This window comes from Mobula hypostoma, chromosome 2 (genome assembly GCF_963921235.1).
Source record: "Mobula hypostoma chromosome 2, sMobHyp1.1, whole genome shotgun sequence".
Classification (NCBI taxonomy): Eukaryota; Metazoa; Chordata; class Chondrichthyes; order Myliobatiformes; family Myliobatidae; genus Mobula; species Mobula hypostoma.
In genome coordinates, this window is record NC_086098.1 from 133,317,838 (window position 1) to 133,332,460 (window position 14,623).

Sequence of the window (14,623 nt, forward strand, 5' to 3'; positions counted from 1 at the left end):
ACTTCCTCCTTCATTTGACTTCCTAAATGTAACACCTCACACTTGCCTGGATTAAACTCCATCTGCCACTTCCCTGCCCATCGATTTTTAACAACTGTTTTCTCCTGCTTAATGTTTCTTATTGACTCTAGAAATGAAATCTCAACATCATAACACCTGAATATTTAATGTGTGTCACTGGCAACTTCCAGCTGGTGACCATATCAATGCCTGATTTTCCTACAGGAGTTGTGCTGATTGATGAGGATACCAGTGGAAATTCCCAGTGCTGGTCTAGTATACACAGTGCTGTATGGCCTAATGGCTTCCTTTCTCCTCTTTAAGTTTCTACAATGCCAAGATGTAAATTTGATTGTGACTGAAGTAGTTCACTGGACAGCCAAGAAGTATGACACAGTACCGAGGGTTGTATAAAATGTTTTAATTAAAATAATTATAATAGTCAATATCCAAGGCAAAAGTACAGACCTGCTTCATGAAACAGCTTTAGAGCTTGTAGCATGTATTCATTAATAACATTTAGCTTCCAGCCCTTCAAAGCATCAGATCGTATACATAGTTATGCATCTCTTAAAAAGTGAAGCTACTCCTTAACGGTTAATGGCTCAATTCTGATTTTGCATTGAGATTATCTTGTTAAAAAGCAGGATTATACTTGTGATACCTCATTGTATTTACTAATTGCCTATAAGATTAAACAAGGCATGGTAACATTCAGGAGATACTGGCTGGTTAACATTTGCGGCAGATAGGCAGAGAAAGAGAAGTTAACTGTAAGAAGCAGGATAAAAATCAAAGCTAGGTTTAATTTCTTTAAGTGGCTGTCAGAAAATAATCCTCAAAGAATTCTGGGATATTTTCCAATGGATCACTAGGATGAATGATGTCAAACCAGTAAACAGGAATAAATGTACAAACAAAACATATGACAAAAAAGTAATGAATTCTAAAGAGAGGAATGAAGGTAAACAGGAAATGGATGGTAATCGGAAACACAAGGGAGACTGCAGATGTTGGAAATCAGAGCAATACACAAAATGCTGGAGGAACTCAGAGTCAGGCACCAGCTAAGGAGGATAATAAACAGTTGATCTTCACCCTTCATCAGGACTGGGAAGATAGTGGGGAGAAGCCAGTATAAAAGGACGTGGGGGGTGCCTATCTTCCCCTCTCACCTGAATCCACCTATCACCTCAACACTCACAAAATGCTGGAGGAACTCAGCAGTCCAGGCAGCATCTATGGAAAAGAATATACAGTCGACATTTCATCAAGACTCATGGGACGTTGATTGTTTACTCTTTTCCATAGATGCTGCCTGGCCCGCTGAGTTCCTCCAGCATTTTGTGTGTGTTGCTTTGATTTCCAACATCTGCAGATCTTCTTTTGAAATTGAAAATAAGGCTGGAGGAGGATCAGACAAAGAGATATGCAGAGAGAAATGGGTGGGGAAAGGGGGAAACACACAAGGAAGATTACTTAAAATTGGAAAACTTGATGTTCAAGGGAAAATTAATGATAAACAGTGGATAGATAGTAAAAAAAATGGAGGATAAACTCAGGATATGTGGTAAAGAGTGGATGACACTAGGATTAGATGACAATCATTAGATGATTGACTGGAGATGGAAGGGTAAGTGTGTAGGGATGGTAAATAGAAGGAAGATGATAAATTATAGTTGGCTGATGAGATGGTGCTAGGAGAGGAAGAGATTATGGTATACAGCAAATGGATCTTAAACAACAGATGATGAGGAACAATGGATGAATAAGAAAGGATATGGATGGTATACAAGTGTAGATTGTACACACAGGATCTATGGAAAGAGAAAATTTGGACTGTAGGCCAAGGAGAGGGGTCAACAACCAATGGATGGCAAACTGGAAGTGAATTGTAATCTGGAGCTGGTTGCTATGCTAAAGGTTGGTGGTAAAAGAATACGGGGAGAGTTCATGGGAATGTGGGGAGATTAAAAACGGGAATTAATAGAGGATTAGTGTAAATGGTCAGAATGGACCCGGTAGGTCGAAGGCACTGTTTTCATTCTGTATGTCTCTATGACTGTGACTTGGAAGATGCATTTCAGTGGGGACTTCAAAGTCCGCCATCCACAGTGGCTTGGTAAGATCACGAGTGACGGAGCTGGCCAAGTCCTGAAGGACGTGGTTGCTGAGCTGCATCCATGGCAACCCATGTGCGAACAAGCAAGAAAGATAAGCCAGTCTGACCTCTTCTTTGCTAATCTACAAAGTGCAGAAGCATCTGTCCCCTAAACACAAAATAATCTGCAGATGCTGGGGTCAAAGCAACACTCACAACACGCTGGAGGATCTCAGCAGGTCAGGCAGCATCCGTGGAAAAGATCGGTCGATGTTTCGGGCCGGAACCCTTCGTCAGGGCTGAAGAGGGAAGGGGCAGAGGCCCTATAAAGAAGGTGGGGGGAGGGTGGGAAGGAGAAGGCTGGCAGGTTTCAGGTGAAAAACCAGTAAGGGAAAAGATAAAGGGGTGGGGGAAGGGAGGCAGGGAGGTGATAAGCAGGAAAGGTGAAGAAGGAATAGGGGAAAACACAATGGGTAGTAGAAGGAGGCGGAACCAAGAGGGAGGTGGTAGGCAGCTGGGGGAGGGGGCAGAGTGACATAGGGATAAGGGAAGGGAGGGGGAGGGATTTACCAGAAGTTGGAGGATTCTATGTTCATACCAAGGGGCTGGAGACTACCTAGACGGTATATGAGGTGTTGCAGAGTCACAGAGATTGCACAGCATAGAAACAAGCCCTTCGCCCCAACTCATTCATGCCTACCAAGGTGTATTTTTGAACTGGTCCCATTTCCCATTTGGCCCCATTATTACTCAAAATGTTTCCTATCCACGAACCCATCCAAACGTCTTTTAAATATAATTGTATCCACTTCGACCACTTTCTCTAGCAGCTCGTTCAATATACCCACCACTGTCCATGTGGAAAAAAGTGACTTTTAAATCGTTCCCTTCTCACCTTAAACTTATACCCGTTAGCTTTAGACTCCCCCAAACCTGAAAAAATACTGTGATCATCCACCTTATCCAAGATCCTCATGATTTTATGAACTAATTGTAATGAGCTCTTCAGGCCTGTGTGGGGCGCCAGAGAATGTTGTGGACCAAGGTTTTTAAAGAGCAGCTGATTGGTTATTAGTCTAATGAGAGTCATTAATTGTTTAGAGTTCCTCCTTGAGCAACTTGCTCATTATAATGCGGGTCTCCTGGTGCTTTCTATTTAGACTTGTTACATTTATTTTGATAGGTTCAGGGATTCTGTGTACTTGCATTATTTAAGTAGACGCCTGATTAGCACTAATAGCGGGGTCCAAGTTGTGAGAATGTTACTTCTCGTGGTGTCGCTCAGCAGAACCACTGATGTTCTTTTGGAATTATTATGAATAAACTTTGGTGGCCGTTTCTACAACAGAGTCTGTCTTTCTGCTGCGCTTGGGTTCCGATACATCGTGACAGTAATTAGGAGACAGATGGTGAATGAAACGTGGATCACAAACAAAGGGGAAATAAACCGCGGATTGGTGACTGATTAGGAATGGACGTTGAACAAAGGATTAATGAAAAACAGGTGATGGGTGTCATCCTGGAAATGAGTTAAACCATCTAGACTGTTGTAGAAAACATTTTAGTTCACTGAAGACCTTCAGGGACAGAAATCTGTCCTCCTTAACAGATTTGGCCTATGGGTGGTTCCACGCAGACCAGTGCGGTCGACTACTAACTGAAGTCTGTCCACATATTATGAACAGTGGATTCATGGAAAGGAGGAGACCAGTGATAAGCTGGACTTGAATGGCAGAAAGGAATGGATAAGAAACTGAGGCTGAATGGATGTGAAACTGAGGAACTCCTCAGAGAGTGGAGAAACACCGGACCTCAACTCACTGGGGTTTTTAATTACAGAGAAGATCAGGGAACTGGCACTTTTGAACAGATGAATCCTGTAGCTCAAGGGTTCCCAACCTTTTTTATGCTATGGACCAATCCCATTAAACAAAGGGTCCGTGGGGTCCAGGTTGAGAGCCCCTGCTGTAGATGATCAGTCATGAATTTACTGTGGGACAGAGTGGCCTAATTCTGCTCCTATTTTCTTAGGTACTTAGGCAAATGAGGGATGAACGGTAAACAGGGTATGAGTGGTTACTGATAAATAGATGCTCAGCAGAGAATGAGTGATTAATTCAGGCTGGAAGATAAGCAGAAAGATGGTTAATGGGAGATGGAGGGGAAGCAAGAGGTGGAGAGGAAATTGAAGATGGATGGTGAAGAGGAGATAGCAGAGAAACAGGATGGATGGGAAGCAGATGGGAAACGGGTGATAGGTGGTTAATGGGACCTGGATGGGAAATGGAAGATAATGGAGAAATGGGAGAGGAGAATGGGAGATGGATGGAAAGGGGGAGGTGATCGGGGGATGGATGAGAAAGAGGAGATGAATGGCTCACTGGAGATGAATTATAAACAGGAGACAGATATTAAACAAAAGAGCAGATAAATCATGGTTAAAGGAGATGGATAATATTCAGGATGTACGGTTATGATCAGCTGGGTGCTCAACTGGAGATGAATGGGAAATGGTGGTTGGAAAGGGAATGCTGAATCAGGAATGGATGGTAAGTAGTGGAACCGGAGACTAATGACAAATGTGAGATGGACAACAAATATTATTGATTTACTTATTGAGATTCAGTGCTGAGCAGGCTCTTCGAGCCATGTTGCCCAGCAACCCCCATTTTAATCCTAGCCTAATCACAGGACAATTTACAATGACCAATTAACCTACTAACGGGTACATCTTTGGACTGTGGCAGGAAACCGGAGCACCCGGATGAAATCCATGTGGCCACGGGGAAAATGTACAAACTCCTTACAGGCAGCGACAGGAATTGAAGCCGGACCCCTGCTACTGTAAAGCATTGCGCTAACTATGACGACTACCAGTGTGAAATACGTGCTGGCAGGAAAACCAGCATCCTCTGCTGAACCAGGAACATGAAGGTGGGCAACTCAGCATTCAGTAAGCAGCAATTCCAAGAAATCCAAGGTTTTGTTTAAGCCACATAGGGTAGGAATTCAGCCAGTCTCCCAGCCTTTATGTCACTACAGAGAATGCACAGCTCAAAGTCTCACACACAATCAATTATACACAGTCAAGGCATAGAGGCCAGTCTTGATTCTCATACTGTGGCACTCGGGGGATCTCTTGAACTGCGGAAGTCACCTCACAATAATGGGCACAATTTCATCTAATCCAGAGTTAACATAAGTAGTCTCTAACCACTGCCTTAAAATCCATTGGCTGAGACAAAGAGCGTAACCTTTGACAAATGCTTGGCCTGAAAAGTGTGATTACGATATTCAGACATGTCCACGTCAACCTCCACGGTGCAAGGTCCTACCAAAGGTTGAACAAGGATGAGCTCTCCTGTCCGCCGGTCAGATCGCTGGACCACAAACTGCCCTCGGCTGCTGCCTCCCACAATGCCAAAACGCAGACTGTCAGCTCCAGGCCTGCCAGGGACAGCGGCTGTGGCAATGCGGAACAAGGTGGCTGGAGTCTTCACTTTGGAGGGTATCGAGAGGTAATGGAAGGAGATGGTCTTCGCAGCACGGTGGCATGACTTGTTATTCATAGGGCAAGGATGGCGCTCACAGTGACTGCACAAAAAGGAAAACAAATACATTCCAGTGATGCTTTTAGAAATATAGTTCAACAAAACATTTATTTAAATGTTCTATGCATAAAATCATACAACACCGGAACAGGCTCTTAACCCAGAGTCCGTGCTGATCATTAAGAACCCGTTTACACCAACCCCATTTCATTCTCCCCACCTTCCTATTAACTCCCCCAGATTCTGTCATAACGACATACTAGGGGACAATTTACTGTGGCCAATTAACCACGTGCCTTTGGGGTCCAGGAGGAAAGCATAACTCGGAAAGGAAATGTATACAGTCACAGAGAGAACTTGCAAACTCCACGCAGACGGCAGTTGAGATTAGTATTGAACCCAAGTTGCTGATGCTGTAAGGGTGGACCTTTGTAGATGTTCCACACATTTCCGGCTGTCCTACTCTGATCCCTGCAGCAAAGACTCACATTTACACTCTGTGGCCATGTTATTAGGTACAGGATTGGAACCTGGTGTGGTCTTCTGCTGCTGTAGACCATCCTCTTCAAGGTTCAATGTATCATGCATTCAGAGATGCTCTTCTGCACACCACAGTTGTACATGTGGTTATTTAATTTAGTGATGCCTTCCTGCCTGCTGGAACCATTCTGGCTATTACCCTCTGACCTGTTTCATTAACAAGGCACTTCCACTCACAGAACTGCTGCTCACTGGATTTTTATTTTGTTTTTCCTCATTATTCTCTGTAAACTCTAGAAACTATTGTTCATTAAAATCCAGGAAGATCAGCAGTTTCTGAGATACTCAAACCACCCCGTTTGGCACCAACAATAATTCCATGGTCAAAGTCACATTTCTTTGCCATCCTGATGTTCGGTCTGAACAACAACTGAACCTCTTGACCATCTCCGCATGCTTTTATGCTCTGAGATGCTGGCTGGTTAGATATTTGCATTAATGAGGTGTACCTAATAAAGTGGCCACAGAGCGTGGTATTACAATTACAGAGAAAGTGCACTGCAGGAAGACACATAAAGTGCAATAACCTTTCACATGTCTTCCAGATGTCCAAAAGCACTTTGCATTAGAATTATTTTATAGTGTAGTCTTTTTTTTGCAATGTAGAAAACCCACCGGCAAGCTCCAACAAACAGCAATCTTAGTGACACTACGTAAGAAAAATATATTGATCAATACCTCAGGGGTAATTTCCCTGGTCTTTTCCATATGGTGGCACAGGGTCACTTACACCCACGTGAGTGAAAAGGTTGACCCTTATTCTAAGATATCACCTGAAAGTCAGCGGCTCAAACATTTTAACGCTGCCTCATTAGCGTATTGGAGATTTTTGTGGACATCTGTCTAGACTAGGTCCTGAAGCCACAACCCCTTTAACAGAGGCTTACCAAGCAAAGGCTTGGTCCATCAGCTTGACTGATCTCCTCATTGTCCACTCTCCTACTGAATTCTCCATCTCTTGATTATGTTTGAACTTGAGGTGTCATATTGGTGCAGGAGTTAGTGTTACTAACACACACGCATATGGGATATTGCCTTCACTACATGTATGAAATGAGCTGCCAGTGGAAGTGGTTGAGGCTGGTACAATAATCACATTTAAAACACACTTTGACAAGTGCATGAATAGGAATGGTTTAGAGCAGTCTGGGTTCCATGGATCCCTCGGTTAATGGTAGGGGTCCATGGCATAAAAAGGATGGGAACCCATACTCTACAGGGATATGGGTCAAATGCGGGTAAATTGGATGAGCATTGATGGGCATCTTGGTTGGCATGGATGAGTTGGGCAAGAGGGCTTGTTTCCATGCTACATGACTCTAAAACTCTATGACTCTATAGTGTAACTTTATGAAGCATTGGTTAGGCTGCATCAGTAATACTAATGAGGTTCCAGCCTTCCTAGGTTCTACACTACAGGAAGACTTTATTACAGGGCAGAGGAAATCCATTAGAATGATGGCTCAGGTGGAATATTTCAGTTACAAATCGGGTTTGTTTTCCATGGATTGGAGGAGATTGAGGGAGGATCATAAAGAGGTATATACAATATATATACTTTGGAGGGGCTTCAATAATGAGACAAATTCTCTTCAGAGAGAGAACGTTCAAATCTGGAAGGCCCTGCCTAAGGGGGTGGTGGAGGCAGGTACTCTCATAGTATTTTTACATTTATTTTGACGAGCAGCTCAGTCTGAAACTCAGAGGTTCCATGGCTTGGGAGGCTACAGGCCGAATCTGGAAAGCGAGTTTAGTAGAGAAAGCTTCTTGATGAAGGCATGGGGATGATTGTCTGCAGGGCTGATTTGCATGCTGTGTGACAATAACTCCATGGAAGATTAGCCCTGATTAAGAGCCCTGGCTGCTGGAGTGGACCTCCAACACACCACCTTCCAGTAGAGGCCGACATGCACAATTTCATCAACAGATTGACTCACAATGGTGAGGTTTTAATATAGCTGACGTTCCCACGAGGCTGCGGACACTGCGGATTAACGCACTGAAATCCTCCACCCGTGTTGATGCAAGTAGCTTCTCTTGTGCAGTTGTGCTGTGACGTTGCACACTCATCTACGTCTGGGAAGAACAAGGGCAGAAGGTTAACAAATCAGTGCAGGTTCAGAACATCCACAAGGCTGTAAAACCTTTGTTTCAATGCAGTGCTATTAAATTAGAATTTCAGTCTTAAGATTGTTTAACTTACTAGATAAATCAACAAAATTACTAGAATCTTACTATAATCTTTGGAGAGTTTTCCTTTGCACATGACATGCACTATTACCCATTTTGGCTGTTATACGTGTAGCTAGGCATAGCTCAAATGCCATCTATAAATTTGCTAATGATTCAACCAATGTTGGCAGAATTTCAGATGGCAACGAAAGGTGTACAAGAGCAAGATATGCCACTTAGTGGAGAGCTGTCGCAGCAACAACCTGGCACTCAACGTCAGCAAGGCCAAAGGGCTGATTGTGGACTTCAGGAAGGGTAAGGTGAGGGAACACAAACCAATCCTTAGGGATCAGAAGCGGGGAGAGTGTGCAATTTCAAGTTCCTGAGTGTCAATGTCTCCGAGAACCTAACCTGGATGCAACTATAAAGAAGGCAAGACAGCAGCTGTATTTCATCTGGAGTTGAGGAAATTTGGTTTGTCAACTAAAATACTTTGAAAATTCTATAAATGTACTATGGAGAGCATTCTGACTGGCTGTATCACCATCTGATGGCAAGGAGGGGGTGGGCTTCTGCACAAGATTGAAATAGAAGTTGCAGAAAGTTGTAAAATTAGTCAGCTCTATCATGGGTACCAGATGCTGTAGTAACCAAAACATCTTCAAGGAGCAGTGCCTTAGGAAAGTGGCGTCCATCATTAAGGATCCCCACCGCCCAGGACACGCCATCTTCACACCATAACCATCGAGGGGGAGGCACAGGAGCCTGAAGGCACACACTCAGTGATTCAGGTTCTTCCCCTCTGCCACCTGATGTTTAAGCGGACACTGAACTTTATTTCTGTTATTTTCCACTACTTATTTTAACTTAACTATTTAATAGACATATATATACTTAATGTAACTCAGTTTTTTTCTCTATAATTATTCATCATGTATTTCATTGTACTGCTGCCTTAACGATAACACATTTCACGACATATGCCAGTGATATTAAATCTGATTCTGATAAAGTCATACAGCTGATGGGCTGAAGTCCTTTAACTGATCGAGTCCACACTGGTCATCAAGTACCCATTTATGCAATGATCTCATTTTATTCTCTCTAAGCACACCTGCAAATGACTTCCACTGATTCTTGGTATATGGAATCACAGTATCATACAGCATAGAAGCAGGCACTTTGTCCAAATGGTTCATGACAACCAAGATTCTCATCTGAACTTATCCCATTTGCCCCATTTGGCCCAAATCCTCCTAAAACCGGTCGTCTACCTGCTGAACCATGTCTACGCCCATCTGGATAAGCCAGCGAGCACCGTGAGGGTCATGTTTTTTGACTTCTCCAGTGCGTTCAACACCATTTGCCCTGCCCTGCTGGGGGAGAGGCTGACAGCAATGCAGGTGGATGCTTTCCTGGTGTCATGGATTCTTGATTACCTGACTGGCGGACCACAGTACGTGTGCTTGCAACACTGTGTGTCCGACAGAGTGATCAGCAGCACTGGGGCTCCACAGGGGACTGTCTTGTCTCCCTTTCTCTTCACCATTTACACCTCGAACTTCAACTACTGCACAGAGTCTTGTCATCTTCAGAAGTTTTCTGATGACTCTGCCATAGTTGGATGCATCAGCAAGGGAGATGAGGCTGAGTACAGGGCTACGGTAGGAAACTTTGTCACATGGTGTGAGCAGAATTTTCTGCGGCTTAATGTGAAAAAGACTAAGGAGCTGGTGGTAGACCTGAGGAGAGCTAAGGTACCGGTGACCCCTGTTTCCATCCAGGGGGTCAGTGTGGACATGGTGGAGGATTACAAATACCTGGGGATACAAATTGACAATAAACTGGACTGGTCAAAGAACACTGAGGCTGTCTACAAGAAGGGTCAGAGCCGTCTCTATTTTCTGAGGAGACTGAGGTCCTTTAACATCTGCCGGACGATGCTGAGGATGTTCTACGAGTCTATGGTGGCCAGTGCGATCATGTTTGCTGTTGTGTGCTGGGGCAGCAGGCTGAGGGTAGCAGACACCAACAGAATCAACAAACTCATTCGTAAGGCCAGTGATGTTGTGGGGATGGAACTGGACTCTCTCACGGTGGTGTCTGAAATGAGGATGCTGTCTAAGTTGCATGCCATCTTGGTCAATGTCTCCTATCCACTACATAATGTACTGGTTGGGCACAGGAGTACATTCAGCCAGAGACTCATTCCACCGAGATGCAGCACAGAGCATCATAGGAAGTCATTCCTGCCTGTGGCCATCAAACTTTACAACTCCTCCCTTGGAGGGTCAGACACTCTGAGCCAATAGGCTGGTCCTGGACTTATTTCCTGGCATAATTTACATATTACTATTTAATTATTTATGGTTTTATTACTATTTAATTATTTATGGTCCAACTGTAATGAAAACCAGTTTCCCCTGGGATCAATAAAGTATGACTATGACTAACCTTCCTACCTATGTACCTGTCCAAGTGCCTTTTAAATGTTGTTAGTGTACCTGCCTCAACTACTTCATCGGGCAGCTCGTTCCATATACTGACCATACTCTAGGTGACCACGCCGCAGGTTTCTATTAAATCTCCCACATCTCACCCAACCTCCAAAAGGACCACAACCTTGCCGTAGGGTTTGGAGGCTTGCAAGCCTCAATGACCCGGAGAGCTATGTTGGCTGGATTCGGGGCTCTATGCTTGGTAGTGTCACCCATACTAAAACAGGTCAAAGGATAGAGGACAGGGCAAGAGTGGTCCACCAGTCCTATAGGTTTGGGGGTTCAGCTCAGGCTAACAACTCTGACAGGTAAAACAAAATTGTTATGGAAAAAGCAATGACGATTCCTTCTACATCTTAGTGCAATGGTATTCCTGAGTCTCCACCTGGGACTTGCATGACTGACAGTAGTGAAAACCGAGCTGTTGACATGATGAAGGAAGCCGTGAACACCACCAGGATGGAGGACCTTCAATGCTGCACAGTGGTGTAACGGGCAGTAAGTAAACTATGTCCTCGAGTTCATCATTTCCCCATCATCATTGTCATGTCCCGATTTGTCTGACTTGAGTGATCATGGTTTTCCATCTGTCTACGTCCATGATTGTTGTTGGCAAATTTTTCTACAGAACCTGTTTGCTATTTCCTTCTTCTGGGCAGTGTCTATACAAGATGGGTGACCCCAGCTATTATCAATACTCTTCAGGGATTGTCTGCCTGGCGTCAGTGATCACATAACCAGGAGTTGTGATACGCACCAGCTGCTCACACAACTATCCGCCACCTGCTCCCATGGCCTCACATGACCCTGATTGGGGGCTAAACAGGTGCTACACCTTGACCAAGGATTGCCTTCAGACTGGTGAGGGGAAGGAGCACTTTACACCTCCTCTGGTAGAGATGTATCTCCACCTTGCCACCCGCTGTTTCCTACAGCTGGGCAGTGAAAGCTGGACACAATATTCCAAATGTGGCCTCACATCTTGTGCATCTGCAACATAACATCTCATCTTCTGTATTCAGTTGTTTGTCCAATGAAGGCCAATGTACCAAAAGCTTTCTTCACAATGTGACAATACCAACTCCCCCTAGACTCTCCCATTTAGCTACCCAATTAGGTCAACATACAGTAGTCAATTAAACTACAACCCTGTTGATCTTTGGGCTGTGGGAGGCAAGAGGAAACTGAAACATCTGGAGGAAACTCATTCAGACAGAGAGAGAGCATGCAAATTCCACACAAACATCACACAAGGTCAGGAGTGAATCTAACTCACTAGAGACACGAGGCAGCCACGCTATGAACTGTACCACTGCATACACTTGGCAGGAAAAGTCTGTCCGGGCACTGAACCAAAGATTGTCTGAGTCAGCTAGTTGGAAATGTCTTTGTCTTTCTAAGGAAACGCTTTGATCTCAAGACTGTCTCTTAAATGCTATTTTTATGCACAATACATGTGGGCCCAAATTCAGTTCTGGAAACGTCAGCCAGAGGGTAAACGGGCTTGGATACCCCAAAGCAATTTCTGTTTAGCACCAATAACCATTTGAATTGAGCTCAGCTGATAATATACAGTAAATTTTGTGCAGGCATAGGAACAGTAGAATTAAGAACAGAAATAGGTCACTTGCCCTTTCTAACCTGCTCATCATTCTTCAAGATTACAACTGTTCTACCTCAGCACCACGTTACTGCATGCTTCCATATCACTCGATATCCATAAAACTATCAATTTCAGCTCTGAAAGAACTCAGTGACCTAGCCTCCATAACAGTTCAGGGCAGAGAATTCCAAACATTCACCACCCTCTGGGTGAAGAATTTTCTCCTCATCTCTATTTGAAATGATACAGTGATAATTAATCTTGTTCATTCCGAGCCAGTGACCCCTGATGTGCTTTAAGCTGGCTGCTATTTGCTGATTGATCCCAGAGATGACTATAGTTGGGTCAGGTTTCCCTCCCAACAACCTGGATTATTGCTTTGATTGGGGAATAGCAATGAGAGAGATTGAGTGGACTGGGTTTATTTTTCCGGAAACGAGAGAGCTAAAAGAAGTGTTTAAGATCATGATACCGTAGATAAAATCTTTTTTCCCATGGCGATAGCATCAGGATCAAGAGGACATAGGTTTAAGGTGAGAAGGAGGAGGATTTAAAGATATTCTGAGGGGTAATGGTTGATGTCTGTGAGTGCTGATAGAGGAGATGGTGGATTCAGAAACAATTATTACGATGAAGAAGCAATCAGATAAACACTTAAACAGACAAGGCCTGTTTAAGGAGGATAAAGTCCTGATGCAGAGAAATGGGATTAGTATAAATTAGGAGTTCCCAACCTTTTTAATGTCATGGACCCCTACCATTAACCAGGGGGTTTGTGCACACCGGGCTGGGAACCCCTGTTGACATGGATGAGGTGGGATGAAGTGCCTTTCTCGATGCTTTACAACTATATCACTCTCTGAACAAGTGAAAGTAACCCTTCACCTTGTGGACAGGGGCAGTCTGAGAAGACAGCTATTATTGGCGTTCGTGGGTGGATAGTGAACTGCCAACCTTAATCACAGTCTAATGTCTCATCAGTAGAAAAAAAGGGAAAATAGTCCAATTGCTCCCAGAGGCGAGGACTTACCCCCACAGCTTCTGCCATCACTGAGAAGTCTGTACGCAGCTGGGCAGGTACAGCGGTAGGAGCCCGGGATGTTGACACAGTTGTGTATGCAGAGTCTGGAAACTCCCTTCAATTGGAAAACCTCACACTCGTCCACATCTGTGCAACAGAATGAAGATTTTGCTCAGTAATACACCACAGTGAACATAACCACTTTGTGTTTTATAAGTATACCTTGTTCTGGCATATGTGAGACTCAGCATACTCTGTTTACTCTTAATTTGCCCCCTAGCTCAGTTCAGGGGGTAGTCAATAATGATACATAAACATGCAAGTAAAGTCAGGCAATGCACTGCAGATCAGAATAATTTTCTGCACAAAAGAACTTCTCATACCTTTGATTCTTCTATCAATGATCTTGAACTAATTTCTGCTCCTGGAAGCAGTTTTCCATCATTTAAAACAATCATATGAAATAGGAGCAGGAGTCGGCCATCTGTCCCATCGAGCCTGCTCCACCATTCAATAAGATCATGGCTGATCTGGCCATAGACTCACCTCCACCTACCTGCTTTTTCCACATAACCCTTAATGCCCCTACTATGCAAAAATGTATCCAACCTTGTCTTAAATATATCTGAGGTAGCCTCAACTGCTTCTTGAGGCTATGTCCCCTAGTTCTAGTCTCACCTACCAGTGGAAACAACTTTCCTGCTACTATCTTATCTATTCCTTTCATAATTTTAAATGTTTCTATAAGATCTCCTCTCATTCTTCTGAATTCCAACAAGTACAGTCCCAGGCAACTCAATCTCTCCTCATAGTCTAACCCCCTCATCTCTGGAATCAACCTGGTGAACCTCCTCTGCACTGCCATTAAGCATTAGTTTTCATGACATTGAGCATTTGTCTTCCCTGCTCAAGGACTCACAGGTCCAACTCTCCACATCACTGATGGCAACTACGAGAAGTGATGCCCCTGGACCCTGCCATCTGGGCCCTGCCACCTTCTCGATCCTGCCATCAGGCAGGTGGTATCAGAGCACGAGGACCCACACCTCAAAATTCAACAAAATCTGCTGTCAAGTTCTTGATCCTACCTGAAAAACCCTAACACCATCTTGGTCTCTTTTACCCCCTCCACAACTT

The 14,623-nt window shown here is 44.0% G+C and overlaps 1 protein-coding gene across 1 annotated transcript in view; it reads right to left on the minus strand.

Annotated features, from left to right (window-relative positions):
* Positions 1 to 410: 410 nt before the first annotated feature.
* Positions 411 to 14,623, minus strand: part of LOC134342494 (fibulin-7) — a 60,011-nt gene continuing 45,798 nt past the window's right edge. Inside the window, exons 6-8 of the mRNA XM_063040696.1 lie at positions 13,496 to 13,633; positions 8,130 to 8,268; positions 411 to 5,695 (exon numbers count right to left, since the gene is read on the minus strand). Coding sequence (XP_062896766.1) covers positions 5,323 to 5,695; positions 8,130 to 8,268; positions 13,496 to 13,633 — 650 coding nt within the window. The 3' untranslated portion in view covers positions 411 to 5,322. The remainder of the gene's footprint in view (positions 5,696 to 8,129; positions 8,269 to 13,495; positions 13,634 to 14,623) is intronic.